Source organism: Neomonachus schauinslandi, chromosome 14, assembly GCF_002201575.2.
Source record: "Neomonachus schauinslandi chromosome 14, ASM220157v2, whole genome shotgun sequence".
NCBI classification, from domain to species: Eukaryota; Metazoa; Chordata; class Mammalia; order Carnivora; family Phocidae; genus Neomonachus; species Neomonachus schauinslandi.
Window position 1 is genome coordinate 40465215 of NC_058416.1, and position 24745 is coordinate 40489959.

Consider the following 24745-nt stretch of genomic DNA (forward strand, 5'->3'; position numbering starts at 1 on the left):
CTGAGAGCTATATACTTCAGTTTATTAAAGTTTGGAAAATGTATAACAAATCTTTGGATATTAAAAATGGTGGCATCAGTGGGCAATGAATTTCAATGAACTTACGGAAACCCAAGCTTGGCCCCGGAATTGACTAATATACTAATAGTAAATCATTTCATTGAAACCCTATTTCAGTGGGAACATCTCCCAGCATGTGTACATATATGCCAATTATTAAGAGAATGATTTAGAACACTTATTATTTTTCAGTATTTCTTATTTAACCCAGTATTGCTTTCAAAAATCCATTTGATGTTCACTTACCAGAATTTTCCATGAAATCGGCTTCATTGGCAGTGGTAGGTGGCACGCAAATATTTGTGATTTCCTGCAAACCGTGTTCAAAAAATAAATACATTTCAAAATGAACCAGATTTCATGGTACTATGGGTGAAATGTGGCTCTTTGCAAAAGGTGACTTTAGGAGAAGGCCAAATTCTTGCAGGAGTAACCATTTTTATGATTAGACATCTGAAGAGCTATGATTCTAAAAGGTTCCATTTATTTCAGTACTGACTCACAAAGGTCTTTAAAGGTCAAGGAGTGTCTTATTTTTATACCCCATTACCCCATTTCCTATCTGAATATAAATCTAATTTTGCTCTATATGATTGAAATAAATGTTTTAGAAACTGGGTCCTCACCTTGTCTTCAGGATGGGCTCCTTCGATTCCCCACTGATGAATTGTTCCTTCTGAACCATCAGGAACTGGCATAAATCCTCCTGTCACTCCCCCGATAGGACCCACCCCGCAGTCACAGGTCAGCAGGAGAAGGGGGGCCACTAGTTATAAAGGAAAATAAAATATTGGAACATTTGAATCATTTGGAAACAATGAGACATGACAATTGTCTGAAACATTAGGAAGAAAATACAGTATTTTCAGGACTCAGGAAAATCTAATAGAAAGCAAAATTAGTTTCTACAAAATAAAATGTAAACTAAGCATCCTAAAATTTCATACAATTATGAAACTGGAGAAGACTGATCGGATCATTCTTGTGATATGTATATTTTCTTGAAATAGTTTGATGAATGATAAAGATGGTTGTTCAGTTGTTCAGGTCCTCAATCCTTTTCTGTAATATATATTATATATATAAATGTATATATATATATATTTATTGCATTTATTTGTCCATTTTGAGGCAATGTATGTTATGTCAGGTGAATACACACCTGGATGGTCAGGATTTTAGGTGGGCAGGATAATGTTTCTGTAATCTGGACTCTACTCATCTCTTAGTAAATAGCAATTAACCAGCAAACTCCCTCAGCAACTAGAGTGATGAGCTAATACCATTGCACTCTTAATTGTGACTTAAGAATCCCTAGCTTGGAGGGCCTTTCCTGTCAGGGTAATTTTCATTCTTTCTGTGCATATCCGTCACATCTCAGCAATCTTTAGATTAACATCATTCTCATGCTAATGGACCAAGAGCTAAATACTAAACTCTCTCTTGAAAGGAAGTTCTGGCAAGCTAAGTAGTTAGTGACCCCACCCCCACCTCTGGCCTCTCAAGGTCTGTTGAATCCTCATGTTTGAATTCTGTCTGCCTAGAGGTAGTTTATTGAGGGCTTGTAGGGTTTGAACTTTGGCTCCACCTCTCACCAGCTGGGTAAGTTTGATCATCTTTCTTGCCTCTAGTAACTCATACAGCGAGTGGGAGAATACATATTATCTACATCACAGGTAGTTGTGAGGATTAATTGAGTTAGCAGTATAAGTAAAGGACCCTAGTGAGTGCTCTGAGGATTTGCTAGTATTTTCTGGAAGGGCTACATCAGTTATGCAAATTAGGTTGGTCCTATATTATAAATAAAATAGGTTGGACATAATGCATTTTCTTAAAATTTAATATAATAAATAAATGATACTTCTACAGGCTTTTTTTTTTATTCATTGCCATTGTCAATTCTATGACTTTGTTAAGTGTGTGGGAAGAATTGAATATTGTTAGTTGGCAAATTAGTTTTTTTTTTTAAAGATTTTTATTTTTATTTATTTGAGACAGAGAGAATGAGAGACAGAGAGCATGAGAGGGAAGAGGGTCAGAGGGAGAAGCAGACTCCCTGCCGAACAGGGAGCCCGATGCGGGACTCGATCCAGGGACTCCAGGATCATGACCTGAGCTGAAGGCAGTCGCTCAACCAACTGAGCCACCCAGGCGCCCTTTTTTTTTTTTGGCAAATTAGTTTTTAAGGTGATGAATGTACACCTAAATGGTGAGTATTTTTAGGTGGGCATAAATTGTCTTTTAGAGATCTTGCTTATCATAGTTATCTGCAATATATATTTGGTTTTTATATATGTATCCAGAAAAAGTTTTTCAAAGTATTGAGTGCATTTCTACAGACTGAAAAATGTATGTTTTATCCTGCACAAAAATCAAAACATGGCATGTTTTCAAATGGTAGGAGCACAGGAAGCAAATATGATTGTGGGAATATAACATGGTGTACTTTCTCTGATTGTCATCCTGAGCCACAATCCCAAATGTACAATGGCTTGCCTCTGGGATATATCTACACCCTAACAGTCAAAATGAAACTCATCACTGCCACCCTGTGTATCTGTGCTTCATCTAATGTTTTCAATTTCATTTAATGGTTTAAGTGACAACGGAATTCAGTGGTTCATCTGGATTTCTTATCCACTCTTCATATTCCTTAGTCTCCAAATTTTCTCCATGTAATGCCTCACACACTTATCCTTTCCTTTCCAGTCTCATGTCTAAATCTGGCTTTTATCTCTCTTTGAAACTAGTAGAAGAACCTCCTAACTGTTATTTCCTTTCTAATTTACAGTACACAGCGCTGCCGATGTTATCTTTCTAAAACACAAATATGAACATGCGAGGCTTTTATTTAGATACTTTCAGCAACTCTTTTTTCTCATAGCTTAAAGCACAAATACCATAACATATGTACGTAAGCCCTTTCAAATTGATACCAGTTTCATCTCCTTGACTGTCCACAATCTCCCTGCATTAGCAGGGAGGTGTGATTCCTAAAACATGCAAAGCATTTTCTGGGTTTGGCTCATGCTGTCACCCTTTGGCAACACATTTCCCTTTTTTTTTGTACTTTCTATATCCTACTCATTTTCCAAGGCTCAAATTGATGATTGATTCTCTTACTCCACAAAGTCTCCATAATACCCCTTTGTATTCATTTCTATTATAGCTGCATCATGGTATAGTTTTTTTTCCATAGAGTTAGACACGCATAAATCTGTGAACTAATGAAAACCAGAATCAGGTTCCCTTCCCAGCTGGCTGCTTGTGTCAAGACTCACATCTATGTACTTGAAAAATCTTTTGGTTTTGAAATTGACTAATAAGATATTGAAAAACTGAAAGGTGAATCGATTTCAAGCTGTGAAATGGAATGATGCATGTTAACTGCAGAATAGTAAACACTTTTGGGGAAGGCAGAAGAAGAATATACGGCATGTGTGGGAGGCCACTAAATGTATGGATATCAACTTCTTTTTTTATAAAAAGAGATCTGAAAAGATACGGCAAATATTAAGATCTGTTAAATCTGAGTGATGGTTATATGTGTGCTTGTCATGTAATTTTGTGCACTTTGTGGTTTAAAAATAGTTTGCAAATTTTAAAAAAATTTAAGTGAAGGGGCTGGAGTAGACTTGTTTATCATGAACAATCATTTTAATTCTAAAAGCCTACAGTTCTATAATAAATTTGGGAAATGAATGTGAATTTATCAAGGATTTTTCTTATTTATATAAGAATTTGGCATGAATTTCCTTTAAATATAGACCTATTACATTAAAAATACTATTTGATTCACAAGATTTTAATTTAATTGAAACTTTTAGAAACCTATCCATTGAATAAATTTTACTTTTATTGAAAAATACAACATGTGTGTAGTTTCCCTAAATGTGCTCAGTAAGCTTAATCTTATTAAGTGAAAGCCTTTAAGAGGGTGTATATATAGTGGTCAGCTATTTTCAGAAAGTGCTGGATTAAGCAATAACTTTTCAGAGCCTATGATGTATTAATGTTCATTATAAAGCTCAAAGGCTATATATCCTCTATATTTTTCCCTAGATTTATTTGGCAGGGGTTCTTTTTCTATTCTATGTCTGTGGACTTCTTTATGGGTAAAGGCATTATTTTGATGATGAACATCACTGGCAGTATATAGAAAGTGTTCATGCTTTAACTTTTCTCTTGTTGATTCTCCTGTGCTGTTTTCTAACTGTCTAACATATATATGACTTGCTTTGTTGTATTATGAATAGATTGCTGGCAAGTGACACATTAACTTTCAACATGTCCAGTTCTTCCTGAAAATGTTACCCCCACCTTTGCCCATAACACAGTTAAGGAATGGTTGTACATTACAAAGATAGCATTGCCCATGCAACCTGAAGGCCCCTACAAAGGCTGATTCCCCATCAGAAACAGAAGTTAGCTTTGGCATACTCACATAGCAACAGCAAAAGACCAAGGAGTAGCAGGCCGATGGCGGCAGGCCCCAGCCTCACTGATGATCTCTTTCCATCTATGCGATCATTATCACTAGGAGTTCTACAGGTGTCCCTGTTGTCACACTGGCAGACTTCCAGAGTCAGGCTCTCTGGTGTCTCGCACTGTCTGTCCTGACTGTCAGTAACAGTGAAGGCGATGCTGTGCGTTCCAAGAGATAGGGGCTGCAGGGCATTTAGGAGTGCGGAAGTAGCTGAAGACAAACAATCACACAAATCAACAGCAGGACAAGGTGTCTTTTGCTCTTAAAACTACTTATTTTTGTTAACAGACCCAGGGTTGCCTTAAGCATCATTGTCACAGATAGGGAGGCTGATAGTAGGGTGAGGTTGGAGCAGTTCTGAGAGTGATAAGGGGTTCAGTTGGATAAATCAGGTTGCATTTCCTCCTTGTCCTTCTTTCTGCCCCAGATGGGCCTGTTATTGCTTCCCATGAAGACTCAGTCCTACCCTGATTTTCCCCTGAAGGATGATGGGAGGCAGGTAACATTTCAATATCAGCCCCCCTCCCTCTCCTGGGGCTTAACCAATCTCCTCTATGTCTTCACCAACTCCCTGGACTCTCGTGTGGCCCTCTGGACGTATGCCTTCCCTCTGAATCCATGTTTTTTTGCCTGACTTATCAAGACTGAATTTCTGCTTTGGCTTCCACTACCTCAGCTGTTGCTGATAGCATTCATTCCATGTGCCCAAAAGCCAGTTGTATGGGATTCTCTGAGGTGAGGGCCTGTTGCCTATCTAACTCATGAACATTGATCATTCTCCATTGCTATGTTGTCCCTTTCTAAGTGGACTCCAGTAGCAGCTCTTGTAAGCTGCAGAGTTGTATCAACTGTATCACTCTTGACCCTGCCCTTTGATATTATGCCTGATCCACTCAGTCCAACCATTGTTGCCTTGTCCAGCCTCACTCAAGCAGGTATGTCTAGTGCTGGGTCCTGTCTCTCTCTGATGTTTCTTTTGCAAACTTTTCATTGTCCATGTGCTGGTAAACCCATTTGGATCCAAAAGCTACATGAACACTTTGGAACTAGGGACTTACACCAAGATCAATAAGGCCCTCGGAAAGAAGGCCATGGAGGACAAGATCCCTTTGGTGATTCTAGCAATGGCCGATACCTATGACTAGAGAACCATAGAGCACATTCATGGAGGGAAGCAAGATTGGTTCAGCAAAGAACCAGAGAAAAGTGAGAAGATTCTTATTAAGTCCAATGGTTATTTCTAGGAGACTACTAGAAAACATTAAAAATGTAAAATTAGCATGATAAAGGTTAGAAGAAAAGAAAGGATGGATGAACTCTTTCCCACTGGCTAATGAGCTAATGGGAATTTTAGTCCACCATGCTGTCAAGATTCCTAACTAGTGACAGACTAAGTACCACTCCTATGAGCCTTGAACGGACAACCCATCCAGTACTTCATATCTGTTCACAGTCTGCCCAGTTAGGAAAAGTTTATATATTTAGAAATTTAAACAGCTTTGCAATAGAATTGATGGCTGACTCTATTCTTTTTATGGTGTGTTGTGGAGGTAGAAATAAGACATTAAAAATACAAAACAATTAGATTGCACATAAAAAACAAAATATTAAATAGTACAAATATATCGTATCATTCCTCTTCTGAAGAGAGAAGAAATTCATGAGGCTAGGACCGCATCTTCTTTGCCTTTAAAGAGTTTTTTTCAGCTATTCTTGGAAGATACTTGTTCCCAAATGAGCCCTTTTATCCCTCTGGAAATATAAAGAAGCAGCAACTTTTTCATTTACGGAAGCAAGTTTACCATTACTCACCATTGAGTGTTGTGATACTCCACACAACTGGTAATTTTAGCGGTTGCTCCTCCAGAGAAAATGTGTAGGGGCCAGTATATTTATTGTCTAGTGCTCTAGCTGAGACTACCACAGAAGGCTGTGAACTACAAATTGTTTTCTTTTCAAGGACGATTGTTGGACAATTTTCATTAAAACCAGGTACTTCAACATATATGGTGCCTGTAGAAGTTTTACCTGTGTTTTCTGTAGGAATAACATTTTAGAATTAAAGAAATACACAGAATATGTTGTACCCCCCCCCAAAACCTTTTAAATGTCTCTTGCATGGGGCGCCTGGGTGGCTTAGTCATTAAGTGTCTGCCTTTGGCTCAGGTCATGATCCCAGGGTCCTGGGATCAAGCCCCGCCATTGGGCTCCCTGCTCCCCTGGAAGCCTGCTTCTCCCTCTCCCACCTCCCCTGCTTGTGTTTCCTCTCTCACTGTGTCTCTGTCAAATAAATAAATAAAATCTTTAAAAAAAAAAAAGTCTCTTGCATGCAGCCAACTTAGTGTGTCTTCTCATGAGAAATTATATTCATTATTCTTACAAGTAAAAAGATGTCATTTAATTTCCACATCTTGTAAAAAGCAAATTTAAATTTGCCAACTTGGCTGGTGTCTATAATTAGTAGCATTAGCTATTAGTTTAATATGCTTGGAACCAAGACCTGTAAGGTGATGAATTCACTGATTACAAATGAAATCAACATAAAAACAATAGTTTTCTTAAATGTATCCTACTATATGAACCCAGCACTGTGTGAAAGATTTGCTTCTAAAGCTTGAGCCGAAGTATTTGGAATAAACAATGATTGATTTTTACTATCCAAGATACAAAAGTTTACTGAAGAAAATTTTTTCAATGTTGACAATCAAAAACAATAAAGAAATAAAGTAAAAATTTCTCTGTGGTAGGATTATGAATACTTTCTGTTGTTTCCCTTAGTGCTTTTTGCTCTTCTCCTGGGTGATACGATTTTTAGTGTTTATTCTTTTGTTTTATTTTCTTGTTCACTTATTGACTGAGCATAAATTAATTTATACTTGATGAAACACAAAGCACCCAAAGAATATTATTTTTGAAACATTCCAAAAGATTTTATTGTTCAATGATCTGGTCGCATGAGGTCTCTGTAAGTGACTCACTTTATAAGTAACTCACCAAGGCACCTCGCATTTGAGTTGAGCTTTCCTGACAGGCCTTCTGTATCAATTTTTATCCATCCTCTCAAACACAGAAATTCCTGTGGGTCTCAAAATTTCTGCCTCAACACAGCAGACCACAGGGACTGAACACAGAATTCACTGGTACTAAAAACTCCATGAGAAGTTGGAATGCTCAGTCTTCTGGGTTCAGCTGCCTCAGATTTGAGACCCAAGGCCCCAAGTAAGTAACTTTATGTAGTGATAAAGGTAATACGTTAAATAATCAGAATCTATTCATAAAAAAATGCCAATTGGAGTTAACATTTCTCTAAAAATGATTGAAATATATTTTTTAAAGATTTTTATTTATTTATTTATTTATTTATTTATTTATTATTAATTAATTAATTTGACAGAGAAAGAACAAGCAAGGGGAGTGACAAGCAGAGGGAGAGGGAGAAGCAGGCTCCTCCCTGCAGGGATCCCAATTCGGGGCTTGATCCCAGAACCTGGGATGATGACCTGAGCCGAAAGCAGGCACCCCTAAGATTTTTATTTTTTAAGTAATCTCTGTGCCCAGTGTGGGACTCGAACTCACGGACCCAAGATCAAGAGTTGCATGCTCTACTGAGTGAGCCAGCCAGACACCCCATTTTGAAATATTTTTCTTACCATCTATGGCCAGAACCTCAGCTGTGATTGTCTTGTTAACTATGAAAGTAAAATCCCAATTGATGTTTTTGACAAATTTGATTTGAGCAGTTTTTGAATCAATGAATAGTAAACCACCATCATTACGTCCCATGATATACCTGTTTTATGACAGAAAAAATAAAATTTTCTTTCAAATATGGAATGTTTACCTATTTAATGGAAATAACTCATTTTATATTTAATGTATTTATAGTTAATTTAAGACATCAAAATATACTCTTATAAACAATGGCAAAGAATTAGCATATTAGCACAGACAAGCAGTATTTCATAATCCTTAAGTATAAGCCTGCTTTTTCAATTTTCTATTTTGTGCAATAAAATAATTGTTTTCTTGCTCTTACAGCATCTACATTGCATGGTGTTCTTATATTTTGGGGCATATATGTTTTGTATGTGCGGTCTTATCTGATTGGTCTTCCGCTGAACTACTCTTTTTAAACTCAACTGAAAGTTTCTGTGAGATCTTTTCCTGATTTCTCTCCATAGGCTAAGGCATTCTTCTCTTAGTTTCCACTTTAACTTATGCTTATGTTATCTTCGCTCATAGCCCAATATGTTCCAATGATTTGGCTATAAGTCTCTTATTGAGTTAGACAGTTCCTTGAGTTGGCCACTTTGTGTCTCTTTGTATTCTTGGCATATAATAGTTTAGGTATTATTTTGTAGTAGCTTATAAATTAAAACCACATCAAGGAATAATATAAAAACAGTCTTACTTGACATATGAGGCAGCTTTGTTAGTATCCTCATCAATAGCTGGATATGTTCCCAGAATATAATTGACCAGTTTTTTACTACTTATGCCTTTCCACACAGTAAATGTCTTGGAAGCAGGACGGAATGCAATTCCTTCTCTCACGTTGACTACTTGAATCGTGACTGGGGTTGACTGCACTCGATACTGAGAAATTACTGATTGATGAAATTCAGCTTTGTTTTTGACAGCAATACCAAGTTGTACATTTTGTAGTTGTTCATAATCTAGAGCCTAGAGTAAAAAAATAAAATAAAATTGGAAGGAAAGAAGTATCACAGAGATACAATCCAGCAAACCCAGAACAGGACAAGAGAACTCTATGTCCCATGCTATGAATGGCCTCTTTTATTTCTATATAGCAAGACGGCTTCAGAAATCATTGTAATGATGAGGTGGGGAAACCATTAAAATTCTTAACTCATAAGACCTCAGCTTGGGGGGCGCCTGGGTGGCTCAGTCGTTAAGCGTCTGCCTTCGGCTCAGGTCATAATCCCAGGGTCCTGGGATCAGGTCCCGCATCGGGCTCCCTGCTCAGCGGGGAGTCTGCTTCTCTCTCTCCCACTCCCCCTGCTTGTGTTCCCTCTCTTGCTGTCTCTCTCCGTCAAATAAAAAAAAAAAAGACCTCAGCTTGGTAACCGATATTTACAAAAGAGCAGACCTCTCTTTAGACTACTAGAACATCATTATAGTGTCTTTAGGCTGTATGGTGCAATGGAAAGAATCCCAAGTTTGCTATGGTAGTGTGGCTTGAATCCTGGTTCTGCTGCCTAGTAGCTTGTGTGACTCATGGCACAATATTTAATTTCTCTGATTCTCAAATTTTCACTTCTGAAAAAAACCACAAAACTTCACCTCATCAGATCATGGTGAGGACTGCACAAATTTAGTCCCATAGTATATAGGAAACCTTCTGAGAGCTTTCAAGTGAGCTGAGTGTCGAAGGATGAGAGAGTTTTTCAGGCAAAGGTGAAACATTTGCAAATGCCCAGAGTTACAGAAGGTGACAGGGTGCTGGCTGCAGATGGTGAGAGGCCTAGTCTATAGTTCTGAGGAGACTGAAGGTCATCTTCAAGGCCAGCAGCTGGTCATCAATCCTGGCTGCAATTAGAGCTCTCTGTGGAGCCATTAAGACCTGCCATTGCCTGGACTTGCCCACAGACCAACTGAACCAATAGTTCCTATATTCCCACTGGTGAGGAAAAGTTGCTGGGGATGCAAATGAGCAGTAAGACTGGAGGGCCACTTTCACAGCCAATGGAGAACAAGGAAAGGTTTTAAAGAACAGAGTAATCCACACTGGTTTTAAGAAAAACATGGCAGGAGTCTGGTGGCAGTAGGAGGATGTAGGGAAGTAGAAAGAGGAGGTAAGGACAGCCATCAGGAGGGGATTACAGTCATCTAGGAGCAAGGAGGCAAGGCCCAGTAGATCACAGGCCAGAGGAAGGAAGACCAGGGCCAGACTTGAAGGACAGTTTCCAGGGCAGAATTGGAGGCCTGTTGTGAGGAAATGTTATGATTGAAGGATAAGGCCCAGGTTGCTAGTTTGGAAGACTAGATGACACCAAGACAGGAGAGAGGGAAGGCTTCATTTTCAGGGATTGCTGGGAGTTTATAACACACCCTTGCAAGTGATGGTTATAGCCTTCTCTCTGAAAAGCAGAGTAATAGGAACTGCTCGCATAGCTCCAGCAATTGGGGATTCCAGCAATTTCCTTGTTAATGGGATATTATGGGTCTGTCACTCCACTGGACTCAAAGAAATAAAGGAAGAAGGTAACGTATAGTCCAGTGTCCTGTGCCAAAGAATGTCTTCAAATAGTGGTTATTTTTTCTAGTCTATACAGGGTCCAGGCAGAAATATCCTCATGTTATTCCAGATAGGATTCTGTGTATGGGGGGGTGTCTGTTATAGCCATGCATGTTAAACGCAAGGATTACTCAATTACTGTTTTTTATATTGCAGATTTTTTTTTAAGATATTTATTTATTTGACAGAGAGACACACAGCTAGAGAGGGAACACAAGCAGGGGGAGTGGGAGAGGGAGAAGCAGGCTTCCCGCGGAGCAGGGAGCCCAATGCGGGGCTCGATCCCAGGACCCTGGGATCATGACCTGAGCCGAAGGCAGACACTTAACAACTGAGCCACCCAGGCGCCCCTTATATTGCAGATTTAATTATACATTCCCATTTTCAAAAAGTTGCATTCCCCCCCTTATGACTGTAACTAAATTCACTTAAAGCAAGTTGACAAATTCACAAGCCACAATATTATGTATTCTTATCTTTTCCTAACTTCAGTTGTAGGGAGTAAATGAGATTAAGAAATGTGTTTTACATTCTTGTGCTTAAAGCAAGCACACCTATAAATATATGTATTTTAGTGTATTTGTGTTTACTATAGAAAGTAGGGTAGCTTGGAAGGAAATAAATCAACATGTTTTAAAAAGCTGTCCTTAGGTAGTGGGGCTATGTGTGTGTCTTTAAAAAATTCTATCTACTTCTATGTATTTTCTAAGTTTTCTGTAAAGAAGTGGCATTATTATTAATAAGTGAATAAAGTTTATTTGTAGAAATGATAGTTTGGGCTAATATGGAATATTTTTACCATGGAAGGGAAATAGGCTTTACCTTAACCACCTTCAGGATGCCTTCATTAGTTCTGGGATCAGTTTGTATTTCAAACCAATTCCCTTCATTTCCAGAGGTAAAGAAATACACTGCAAGCCAATTATCTGTGAATTCTTCGTCCCAATCTATAACTTGAAATCGAAGCAACTCAGAATTTAAAGTATTTTCCTCAATATGTGCTGAATACTAAAAAGGAAAGAAGCAGAATTTGAGAGTTATTGTCAGGTTTTATCTAAAGAGATTATATTTTATTCTGAATAGCATTAACCATTAATTCTCAAATTATGTGTTGCCTCTTGCTGGTTACTAAATTCTTACATTTGACAAAAGCTTATTTTTTTTTAAGAAAAGTGCAGAGAACTTAAATAGAAGCCAGGAACAGGCAAATACTGAATTAGAATGGCAAAATATACGCTTAAAAAAATATATATATATATATATAAATTATTCTTCAAGGAGGGCAAGGTATACCTGAGATTCTCTGAACATTGGGAAATTATCATTAACATCTTTCACTTTGATACTACATTCACATTGAGTTGATAGTCCTTCTCCATCTTTGTCGGCACCACTCACAACCAGACGATAGCTGCTAACTTGCTGAATTTGGAGAAAAATAAAGAAAAATAATTAATCTCCAGTGCCAGGAATACAAATAACAACTACCTGCTTCCTATGGGTAAAGAGGTGAAAATATTCTTCTCTAGAAGGATCATATGAGTTGTTCCATTGTCCAGCCTAGAGGAGGCATCTGGGGTCCTGGATAGTCGGACAAGTTTTTATGGGGCTAGACCAGGTCTTTTTTGTGAGCTTCTTAGGGCAAGAAAGTACACTTGGAGCAAAAATGGGCAGTGAGGATGATGGGATGCTTATCTGAGGGAAGTTTACTTACAGAGCTTTCCTATTGGTCTTTTTGGAGAATCATTTGCATAGAAGTAATATAAAGTCTGACAGGGTATTGTATGGTGGTAAAATGGTGGTGGTGGTGATGGGGAAGAGAAAAAGAGGATTCTTTAGTGTTCTGGAAGCAAGGGTGACATTAAAACTAGTTAGCAGAAAAAGTGTAACATCAGAGAAGGCTTTATTCCAGGGAGAAATTTCTTCCATTGTCTGAGAAATTTCCTTTTCCTCCACCAAATAAGGAATTAGTCACAGTTCAGTCTTTGTCTGTGTATGCCTCAATGCCTTCTTTTACTTTCCACTTGACCTCCCACTGATATGCTGATACTTGTTTTTAGGGTACAATTGATTGTACAGTTCTTAGGTACACATCTCACCCCACCAGAACCATATTGAAATGCAAACAGTTTCCCTAGATTGGCCCAGTTGAGTATGGAGAACTTCTTTTCCTTTCTCCTTTCATTCTCAGGTAAAATGGGGTCACCTCTCTCGGCTTTCTTACAATCAGATCTTATTATTGAATGTGCCCAAGTGCCTTGCTTTACCTCTCGATCAAGAGAATTGGTTAAAGTACGGACTTCCCCAGTGTGTCTGCTTAGGAGGAACATGGGTGTGCCTGCAGGTTCCTGGGAGACAATTTTGAAGGCAATTTTAGAGTTCAGGTGGTTTGGTTCATCTGCATCTGTGGCATTTAATATCATCACCAGTGAATCTAGGAATACAGAAGAAGCTCATTAAAGAATATGTAAGAATTGACATTCTTTTCACATTAAATATTCAACACAATTTCAAATTGACCTTTATTTTTTAAAATCTTAAATCTGTTATGCACAAAAACAAATTACATGTCATTTGCAGTATCTCTTACTGTCTCTCTTAATCAGGTGGAACTGTGCTGCCTTCTGTAAAAATCTTTCTGTTGTCCTTATGCCTTGGTTGTGTTGGAGTTGAGACTATTTTCTGTCTTTATTTCTTCCCTTGATGGGTGGCATTGTCACTCTCCCCTTTCCCCAAATTATCTAAGTAATTGAGTGTGTCTCTGTCCTTTATAATCTAAAAAAGTCTAGCTGATGCATCCAGGCTACCTAAGGCCACCCCTTTAGTTTTATGACTACCAGGTACTCATGTGACTTACATATAGAGAGTAAGATACTATTGACTTGATAACAGGACCACGACCTAGAAATACAGTGGCAGTGGATAATTAGCTCAAGTACAAATATTAGAAAGGAAGACCCAGGATATTTGGATGAATTTTTCTGCAAAACTACTGATAAAACTAGGAGAATAAATTAGCTTATAAAAATGATATACTATAGTGATACCTGTATTTTAAAATAAAAAAAATTAGAAGTGGTAGATAATGTAAAAGACTTACTTGAAGCACTATTTTCTTCAATTTCACCCATGAATATACTTTGTGAAAATACTGGAGGATTGTCATTGACATCTAAAATTTTAACTGTTAATACAAGTGGTTTCTCTACATTCTGTCCTAGGGCATTTAGAGCATAACACGTGATCTAGAAAAAGGAGGGAATTGTTACTTATTACTCTACAAACTCAGTTTGCATACTACTAAAACTTGTAGAAATAAAGCTCTACTAGCATGTACAGACTTTTTGTGCACAGAAGGAAAATGTTTCCCCAAAAAGTAGATAAAGGAAGAAAAGGTGCCCACACTGGGCAGGCCTGTTAGGCAAGCTGCCCCTTCTTCCAGGCTGGTACTGTCTTATGGTACAAAGAGGGTGATGCTCTTTGCAGGATGCATGTTGGATTTCAATGCGTACTCCTGCACCCTCCTGGTATATTCCTTCAGGGGCACAACTGTAAGTGAAGGCTCTTTAAAAGAGTGATGAAAATTGTTATTTATTGGTGGATTGATTCGTGCACTGATCTTTCTTCTAAAATAACCAGTAGAAGAGTATCACATTATAAAGCCACCGGGCACAAACAAGGGTGCCCAATCGTGAGAACACAAACTTACCAGGAAGCTTGGAGTTTCCTCACGATCAACTATGGCTGTTATGTTAATTTCTCCAGTGTTTTTGTCAACAACAAAGATTCCAAAAGGGGGTCGATCAATTCCCATTCCAGAAATTCGGTAGGTAATTTTCTGGGTTGCTTGGAAATCTGAAGTAATCTGCAGCCCCAAATACCCAAAATGTGAATGTGATCAGCAATCAGACCTTTTCCTTCCCCTTTTCTCTACCTTCCTAGTCTTAAGTCTTCTGTTTATTTTATTCACTCTTTCTGACCCTGTGATGGTTACTTTTGCCTTAATGAATACTGGGAATGTGAGATATTTCAAACTGTTGTTTCTATTGACCAGCATGGACCAATACGCATTAATCATTTGGCTCTAGAATGTTTGCCCAGATTATGGCCACCATGGTGATGTTAAAAGGTTGAGAGAAAGTCATGGATACTTAATATTGACAAGACTACTTCTGAATGCTCCTTTCCTTAACAGAGAACATTTTTTTTTGAAAAAGACATTTATTTTAGTTTAAATAGGGGGAGCTGGAGGAGAAAAAGGGGAAAGGATTATACAGTAAGTGTTAAAAATATTTATTAAAATAGGGCGCCTGGGTGGCTCAGTTGGTTAAGCGACTACCTTCGGCTCAGGTCATGATCCTGGAGTCCCGGGATCGAGTCCCGCATCAGGCTCCCTGCCGAGCAGGGAGCCTGCTTCTCCCTCTGACCCTCCCCCCCTCTCATGTGCTCTCTCTCATTCTCTCTCTCTCAAATAAATAAATAAAATCTTAAAAAATATATTTATTAAAATAAATTGCTTATTATTATTTATTATTATTTTATTTTTATTATTATAATTTTCAAGCTTTTTAATATGGAAAATTTCAAATATATAGAAAGTTAGGTTAGTAATGAACCTGATATATCTCATCACCCAGTTTTAATCATTATGAATACATGGACCCCCAACCACTTATCTTATTGTCTTATCCATATATTTTTTTCTATTTGTTTGCTAGAATCCAGATCTAAATAAGGCATACTCATTGAAGTTGGTCCACCTGTCTCTTAATTATTTTTTATTACTCTAGAAGCCATAGTTCCTTCATCTCCCTCTATATTATTATTATTGTATTTTTTTGGTTGAAGATCCCAGGTTATTTGTTCTGTGCACTCCCCAGTCTACATTTTGATAAATGGAGTTGCCATATCATTTTAATTTACATCTATTACATTTATTCTAAAACCTCACATTGCCCCTGCTGATATGACTTACTTTGGCAATCGGATTTCTTTTCGAGTTGTCTTCTCTTTCTCTGCAGGGTTTTGCAAATTTCACCCATTCACGCTTGTATCTCCTTTTGCCTTGTACTGCAGTATCATCTTCTCCGTGTTGGCCCTTTGTCTTATGTGAAAAGGTATCCCATTTTATTATGCGCATTGTTGGAAATTTTTGCTTTGAGTATTGCTTATCAACACCTAGGTTCAGAGGCCCCTGTGTTTCATGGTATCTAGGACTGTTGAATGTCTACTTTGCTTGACCTCACACTTTGTCAAGCAAAGAAGGAACATTAAATATCTAAAATAATTACAGAACCATATGATTTTTAATATTGGCATTGGATCATATTTTATATTTCCTTTATATATTCCATAATATCTCACTGCTCTGGGCACATAGGACCTGTTTACTAAAAAGCTGTTGATTTGTTTAAAATAAGAAAGAATGCATGAGATAAAGTGTAATAATGACATTTATACATTCTTGGTATTTAAAATTGGGTTAGTTTTAATTTTATTTTCACAATTATTTAATAGTTTTAAACATTAAAAAAATATTTATTTTTCCCCAATACAATTTTAATTTTTTGAACTGAACTATCATTTTAGTTACAAAAACTTTTTCATACTTTACCTCTATTCGCAGTTCTCCATGAACCAATATGAGCACCTGTAGACATTTAAATAAAGTCAAGTTAAAAGTGAATTCTTCAAATAAGTAATTGCATAAGATAATCCTGTTCATATTGTAGCTTGTTTCTATTTCAAAAGAAGTGAATTTGGGGAAGCAGTATTCAAAGGGTAAAATCCTCTCAGGAAAAAGAAAATACTCTCAATATAAACAAGTTCTTCCAGTTTTTTAATCTGACTACAGAGTTTTTTTTTAAGATTTTTATTTATTTGCGAGAGAGAGAATGAGAGACAGAGAGCATGAGAGGGAGGAGGGTCAGAGGGAGAAGCAGACTCCCTGCCGAGCAGGGAGCCTGATGTGGGACTCGATCCCGGGACTCCAGGATCATGACCTGAGCCGAAGGCAGTCGCTTAACCAACTGAGCCACCCAGGCGCCCCTGACTACAGAGTTTTAATGGTATACAAAAGAATCTACTGAATTATGCAAAACCGTGCCTAACAGCCAGTTGCAGCAACCAGACATATTTTACTTGGCTGTTCCATAAAGACTTTCTAAGAACCATGGGAGATATTGCTTTGGGAAACAGTGGTGAGCATCATTGTGATAAGCTATTAGTTAGCTGCATTTTCTTAGTTGTCTGACAGTGGAGAGGATAGAATAGAACTAGTCAGGTTTAGAGAGTGGAACATAAAAGTTGGGGATACGCTATTCCAATCACAAGTACTGTTTATGTGGGACGTGGACCTGCTAATTCCTACCCTGTTATTTCACCTTAAATGTTGAGCTTAATTTTCACACTGATCTGAAAAAATTAAATGAGGATAAAATGAAGTCAGGCAGTCTAGGTTCTTTACTTTCTCAAGAACATATGGGATCTTCATTTGTGTCGCTTTCCATCTTGTTTCCTACCTGGAATGCATTTTTTTTTTTTAATTTGAGTATAGTTGACACACAATGTTATATTAGTTTCAGGTGTACAACTTAGTGATTTGACAAGTTTATACATTATGCTATGTTCACCAAAAGCGTAGCTGCCATGTGTCTTGTTGCATTGCTATTACAATATTATTGACTATTCCTTATGCTGTGCCTTCTATTCCTGTGACTTATTCATTCCATACCTGGAAGCCTGTATCTTCCACCCCCCCTTCACTCATTTTGCTCAACCCCTCGCCATTCTTCCCTCTGGCAACCATCAGTTTGTTCCCTGTATTGATAGGTCTGATTCTACTTTTTGTTTGTCCTTTCCTTTCCTTTCCTTTCCTTTCCTTTCCTTTCCTTTCCTTTCCTCTCCTCTCCTCTCCTCTCCTCTCCTCTCCTTCCCTTCCCTTCCCTTCCCTCTCCTCTCCTCCCCTCTCCTCTCCTTTCCATTCCTTTCCTTTCCTTTCCTTTTCTTTTTCTATTGGATTCCACTTATGAGTGGAATCATATCATATTGGGCTTTTCCAGTCTGACTTATTTCACTTAGCATAATACCCTCTAGGTCCATCCATGTTGTCTCAGATGTCATGATCTCAGCCTTTTTATGGCTGCATAATATTCCATTACATCTTCCTTATCCATTCATCTGTAGATGGACACTTAGGTTGCTTCCATATCTTGGCTATTATAAACAATGCTGAAGTAAGTATAGGGATGCATGATCATGTTCTGTTTTCTTTGGGTAAGTATCCAATAGTGGAATTATTGGATCATATGGTAATTTTGTTTTAAATTTTTTGAGGAACTTCCATACTGTTTTCTGCAGAGGCTGTACCAATTTCAATTCCCACCAACAGTGTACAAGGGTTTTTTCCCCCCACATCTTTGCCAACACTTTTTATTTCTTGTCATTTTGATTTTAGCCATTCTAACTGGTAAGGTGATATCTCCCCTTTACCCACTTAAATATTGCTCATCTTTTATAATTAGTTCAAGTTCCAACAATTGCCACGAAACTGTCCTTACTGGTGTCTTCTCTTCTGAGTTTTTTCAACATGTATTTTGTACCATGCAGTTTAACCCATAAGGGTTTGCCATGATTTACTATTTCTCATTGCTTTATGTACATTATGATGTTAAGCCAAGAGAACTGTAGACTTTCTGGATCAGTGTTTCTGTTATTTTTTTCTTGCAATTGTTATAACTTTTTCCTCAGCAGATATTTAACAAATATTTGCTGACCTGCTGATTATCTGATGTGAAGAGAATCTGGTAGGGAAAGGATTGTGAAAAATAAATCAGAAGAAAAAGAATTAGATCAATATTACTAGTTAAAGTTTATTATGGTTTTTGTGTCAGTTGCTATTTATAGATCTTTATATTTATTATCTCATTTAATACTTATAGTAGCCAGCTGATGGAGATACTATTATTATACCCTATTTTATGGATGAAGAAATGGAGCCAGGAGACAATGAGTACTTTGCCCAACAGCCCTAGTTGAGCCAGGATTTGAACCTCTGCAGCCTGACTCCAAAGTCACACACACAATGATGATGTGTACATCATCATTAGATTTTAGCCAAAGTTGGCATAAATAAATAAAAAAAACTAGTGGTAGAAAGAAAGTCATATGATAGTCAATTTAGATTTCTTCCTGGCAATGGTGGAGGTTACTGCTGAAACAATGTAGATTTATTACATTGTTTACTTTGGAAGGCTATAATAAAGAGGCAGGTGGAACTCTGAACCAAAGAAGTAACTACAACAGACATAGGATGCCAGGACGCTTGCATTCTAAAAATTTCATTGAAATCCTTATTTCAAAGGGTCTGCAAATTGTCGTGAAAAGGGACCATTGCATATGGTTATAACATGTCTCAAAGTGATTTTACAGTTTTGCTTCTCTTTATTAAACATTGTCATGAGTTACTTGGGAGAGAAGGCACGAGCACTGTTGTAATTGCACTAATTTCTCACTTCATAAGGCCGACTCAGCTATATGTGAGGGGAGGGTTGGGCCAGGCACCCTTCCCTTTACAGAAAAACTGGAAAGAGTCATCCCGAAAATATGAATCATGTTTGCACTAGCCCCACAGAGAAGGATTCTTCTAATAGACATTAAGGCATCATTTCTGTTTTCCTGGGAAGCAAAGAAAGGACAAATTCTAAACTATGGAGAATGAACATATTCTCTTTCTAATATTCTCAACAAATTGGATATTCTCAAATGCTTATTTTAAATGCTGTGTAGGATACAGTCAAGTGTAGTAATACAAAATTGGACACCAGATCTTGAATCTTGAATTTATATCCCAGTCTCACCATTTACTGGTTGCCTAACTTGGGAACATGAATCTTTCAGTTTTCTGATCTGTAAAATAGGGATAATAATTCTACTTACTTTATAGGTTTATTGTGAGGATTAAATGAATTAGTCGGTCTAAAGCACATAGATGAGCCCTAGTCCACAGTAAGTGCTTACCAAGTGTTAATCATTTCTGTCACCAGACTTTAATATATGTGCTGCCGAAGTGAGCACAATCACCAAACTTTAATAAAAGGTGTAAGAGAGTCATTTTACTATGAAGTGACCTTTTATTACTATTCACGTCAAGGCACATAAGAACTTTCTCTTTCTTGAGCATCGGGAAGAATCAAGAACCAGTGTTCCACTGTACAGTTGTGTGGGTTCCTCCTTGCACAACTTCAGGGGTACTGTTCACATTGTAGTTTATGTGAATGTGTCTCCTGGAGTTGTGCAGTGTTTAGCCTAGCCAACTGTGCAGTGGCCAAAGTAAGAAAAGTGTGCATATTAGATGGATTAAATTATTTATAGTGTAATTATGGATAGTAACAAGTTGCCCATATAATTTTCTTGTGATGAACCTCCCAAAACAAACCCTTACCTTAGGCTATCAGATTGACTTTTTTTTTTTTTAAAGATTTTATTTATTTATTTGAGAGAGAGACAGAGAGAGAGAGCACGAGAGGGGGGAGGGTCGGGAGGGTCAGAGGGAGAAGCAGACTCCCTGCCGAGCAGGGAGCCCGATGCGGGACTCGATCCAGGGACTCCAGGATCATGACCTGAGCCGAAGGCAGTCACTTAACCAACTGAGCCACCCAGGTGCTCTCAGATTGACTCTTAACTGGAAAGGAAGAGCCAAAGGCTAAGAGGTTTATGCTCAGAACTTGCCTATTTATTCTTACTGTAGCAGAGTACTGTGATTGTTGTCATATGACAGTTGAGGAAACAAAGCCTGGAGTGAGTCAGTCATACAGGCATAGACAGAAGCCTGTGACTTTGCTATCATATCACTTCTCTAGGCAACCTCCTATGGTCATAGGATGGTGGAATTAATTCAACACCTCCAATTATGTCTTCCAACTTTCAGACCTCACCCTTCGACAACAAAAGATGTACATTCCCACTCCACAATGCTTTTAAAAACTTTTTTTTTTTTTCCCCTTACCACACTATTTCAAAACTCGGGGTGGCTCCTTGCTTCTAAAAGGATTCCATTAGCCTTCATGGAGTATGCTTTTCAATCTGACCCTCACCTACCTTTCCAACTCATGTCCAATGCAAACTGTCATTCTAGCAAAACCAGTATGTCCATTGCCCCTAGGTAAATGCCGTAATTGCGCTTTCCTTTGCTCATGCTGGTCTGACAACTGAGGATATAGGCTATCCCCCTTTGGCCCATCTGTACTAATCAAAAAACTGCTCAAATCTCACCTAGTCCACGGAGCCTTGTTTTCTGACCTCACTCTTGACTGATACTGCATTCCACTAACAGCATTAATAATAGACAAGCACTGTTCGATAGAAATATAATGAGAACCACAAATGCAAGCCAAATATATAATTTTAAATGTTCTAATATTTATATATATATTTATGTATTTAAAGATTTTATTTATTTGTCAGAGAAAGAGAGAGAGCATAAGCAGGGGAAGCTGTAGGCCGAGGGAGAAGCAGGCTCCTCACTGAGCAAGGAGCCCAATGCAGGACTAGATCCCAGTACCCTGGGATCATGACTTGAGCCGAAGGCAGATGCTTAACTGACTGAGCCACCCAGGCGTCCCCTAATATTCATATATTTAAAAAGCTTAAAAAGGTGAAATTAATTTCAACAATATATTTTTTATCCAATATATCCAAAATACTTAATTTTCATTGTAGTCAGCATAAAAGTTGACATTTTACATTCTTTTTTTATACAAAGTCTTCAAAAATATGATGTATATTTTATACTTAACAACACATCTCAGTTCAGACCAACCACATTTTAAGTGGTTATTAGCCACATGTGGCCAGTGGCTGCCATATTGGACAGCGTCTGGACCATTCAGCTTAATAATTATCTATGAAGTTATATTGTTGTTTAAATAGCTTGTGTGTGTGTGTGTGTAAAATTTTTCTAAGGGGAAGAAGATGTCTTACTTTTCATAATTTCCTTCATGACCAGCATTATAAAGGCACTGTGGGAAGTTAGAGTTTAGAGAGGCCTTGTTTAATTGTTCATCTATTTATTTTTCAAACAACTGTGTGCCCACTGTAAGAGAGATATTATAGGAGGCACTAGGGATATAAAGATGAATGAAACAGCCCTTAGTATAACGATCTTAACTTAAACAGCCCTTAGTAGAACCCGAGGGGTACTTGAGAATGGTCTATGTCAAAGCAGGGAAAAGAGCTCCCCTACGCTTGTGGTCTGCCAATTCTGTGCTCTTATGACACCTTCTGACACCCTCTGCCACCTTTCCTGAGTTGGTCATTGGCTTGGACATGTGGATTATCAGGATACCTGAGGTTTAGTCTGGAAATGACCATCTGGGAAGTTGGGAACATCATACAACTATCTCATTTCTCTTGACAACATTCTTGGGTCAAATAAACTCATTAGATAACCAAAGCAATTTGTTACATTGTTTAATAAAAATAGACTCTAGCAGAAGGGAAGATAACAATTTTCTGTTTGGACATTGTCCTGAGAGGGGAAGCTGGGAAACTGGCTCATAAGGCAGCCTATTCTAATTTTAGACACCTTTAATTTTTAGAAAGTTCTTTCTAAAGATCTATCTCCCTGAAACTTCTTGAAATCCAATTATCATCTCAATTTTTTTAGTTGAGGAGGTGAGGGAAACTGGTGCCTAGGCCAACTCAGTTTATTATGATGTGGGAATTAGTATTAGGAATTTTTTTTAATATTCATTTATGGTATATGTCACTATTTTGATATCCTAATGTAATTGATAAAATTTTGTTTTTTTTTTTTTTTCCCTTCACTGAAACAACATAGTTAAGGAACAAACTAGTCTGTAACCTTCTGGCTAGTGCTTAGCTCTTCAGGTCCCACTTCTCTTTTAGATAACATTATATAAATCTTTCTCAACCAACAGAAGTATTATTCTCCTGAATAAAAAAAAAATGGCTTCTAAAATGTCGTATGTCTTTTTCCCCCCAAAGTTGGGATATTTTTTGCACATAATGGCTAAACATAGTTTTCTTAATAACTTTCAACTTCTCTAGAATCAAACATTGCTTTGATTTTAATTCAACAGTCTGTCTATTTTAAAAGCATGTCAGGTATCAAGACCAGGCACGTACAGTTCTTAGCATATGCTTAAGAGATATGTAACCTTGGAAAATAGACCTGGTTCTCTTTCATGTGTTTTAGTTTGTGTATTGGAAAGATGAGTAAAAGCATTACTTTGAAGAAAGTGAAGGTGTTATGGAAAATAGATCTAAGATCAGGATTATTTAATTCATTAACTAAAGAAATGCTAAATGTCTACTTTCAAATTCTATTTCTCTCTGATTTATTTTTCAATGTAAAATACAACATTTAAAAACCACCCAAGGGGCGCCTGGGTGGCTGGGTCGTTAAGCGTCTGCCTTTGGCTCAGGTCATGATCCCAGGGTTTTGGGATCGAGCCCCACATCCGGCTCCCTGCTAGGCGGGAAGCCTGCTTCTCCCTCTCCCACTTCCCCTGCTTGTGTTCCCTCTCTCGCTGTCTCTCTCTGTCAAATAAATAAATAAAATCTTTAAAAAAAAAATAAAAACCACCCAAAGGAGGAAATTGGTAATCTTTATGATTTTATTCCAAAATGTTTATTTCCACTTCACTCCTTTTAGAATTTATAAGAGGGATTCAGCAATCAAAGAGAGTATTATCAAACAAGGAAGGAAACAGGGAAAGTTGCAATTATTTGAAAAAAAATTGGACTTACCATTAAAATAGCCAGAGCCCCTGATGTTCTGAAAAGGAGCCAAGTCATTTTCTCTGATTTCCCTAGTGGACAAATCCAAGGAAGCTGCTGCTTCAGTCCTTCCAACTGTTTGCATATGATGTCTAAGAAAAGCCCTTTGGTAGCGTCTCTGCTTCCTGGAGTCTACAGATAGTCTGTTATGCAGCTCTTCCCCACCCTAAACCAAGGATTGGTCTCACCAGAAACGCTTGCATCATTTTTGCTCCCAGGTAAAAACTTAGACACACCTCAATTCCAAAAGCAATGAAATCCTTTGTTGGAAGCTGAAAGAAAAGTCCACAGGCTGAAGACAAGGTATACTTGTCTTGAAGGTTCCAGATGAATAATAAATTAATCATGGTGTGGAAGTGCAAAGCTAGTCCTGACTACACTGAAAAAGAATCTAGTTGGCTTTTCTTCGGGGTTACAATTAAAACTGAGAAGCAAAACAAAACATACAAAAATCCCCCAAAACCTAACTTGTGGAAGATCATTTGTTTTTAGTCTGAATATATGTGGGCAGATTGAAAGTTAAGCGAAATGTCAGTGTGAAGTAATAATATACTTTATTGAAAGTCATACAAATTCGAAGAAGAAAACCATCGCATTAAGCAACTCTTAATACAGGTTTTGGAAAAAAAATAGAAATAATTGAAAAACAATCAAAAAAATAATTAGAAATAACTGAAGATAAGTAGGAATAAAATTGGAGTAAAACAGTTACATGGTGCCTTGGATATTTGAAATATATAAATAATGCATTGCAAAACCAGATCCCTGATAATAATCAGATGACATCTTTCCCCTTGTATTCCTTTTCATTTATAAATTTATAAATTAAACGGTAGGTTGCCTAGTGAAGGTTATCTTTGTGCACTTTTAATTACTCAAAACATTTCCTCCGGAGCAGTAAACCCTCTTGCTGCCATATATTTATGCACTTCTAAATATGTGGACGCCAACCTAAGTTAGGGGATAGGCGAAAATCTACTAACACCACTTTAGTTTGCTTATAACACTAGAGTTAAAAACGCTTTTAAACATTCCAGAATATTTATTTTATTTTAAAGATTTTATTTATTTATTTGACAGAGAGAGACACAACAAGAGAGGGAACACAAAGGAGTGGGAGAGGGAGAAGCAGGCTTCCC

General features: G+C 37.6%; 1 protein-coding gene across 3 annotated transcripts in view; it reads right to left on the reverse strand.

Moving 5' to 3' along the window:
- The window catches only part of DSG3 (desmoglein 3), a 29019-nt gene extending 5286 nt beyond the window's left edge, over nt 1-23733 (reverse strand). For 2 of the 3 annotated variants that reach the window (XM_021686080.1, XM_021686082.1), the window contains exons 1-13: nt 16420-16727; nt 15781-15909; nt 14515-14670; nt 13906-14050; nt 13073-13239; nt 12099-12227; nt 11628-11813; nt 8958-9229; nt 8197-8336; nt 6359-6583; nt 4505-4756; nt 687-826; nt 307-370 (exon numbers count right to left, since the gene is read on the reverse strand). In XM_021686080.1, the coding sequence (XP_021541755.1) occupies nt 307-370; nt 687-826; nt 4505-4756; nt 6359-6583; nt 8197-8336; nt 8958-9229; nt 11628-11813; nt 12099-12227; nt 13073-13239; nt 13906-14050; nt 14515-14670; nt 15781-15909; nt 16420-16530 (2116 nt within the window). In that variant the 5' untranslated portion in view covers nt 16531-16727. Of the gene's footprint in view, nt 1-306; nt 371-686; nt 827-4504; nt 4757-6358; nt 6584-8196; nt 8337-8957; nt 9230-11627; nt 11814-12098; nt 12228-13072; nt 13240-13905; nt 14051-14514; nt 14671-15780; nt 15910-16419; nt 16728-23576 lie in introns of those variants that run through there. The other variant, XM_021686081.1, reaches the window with a different exon arrangement.
- Between the last annotated feature and the right edge of the window lie 1012 nt (nt 23734-24745).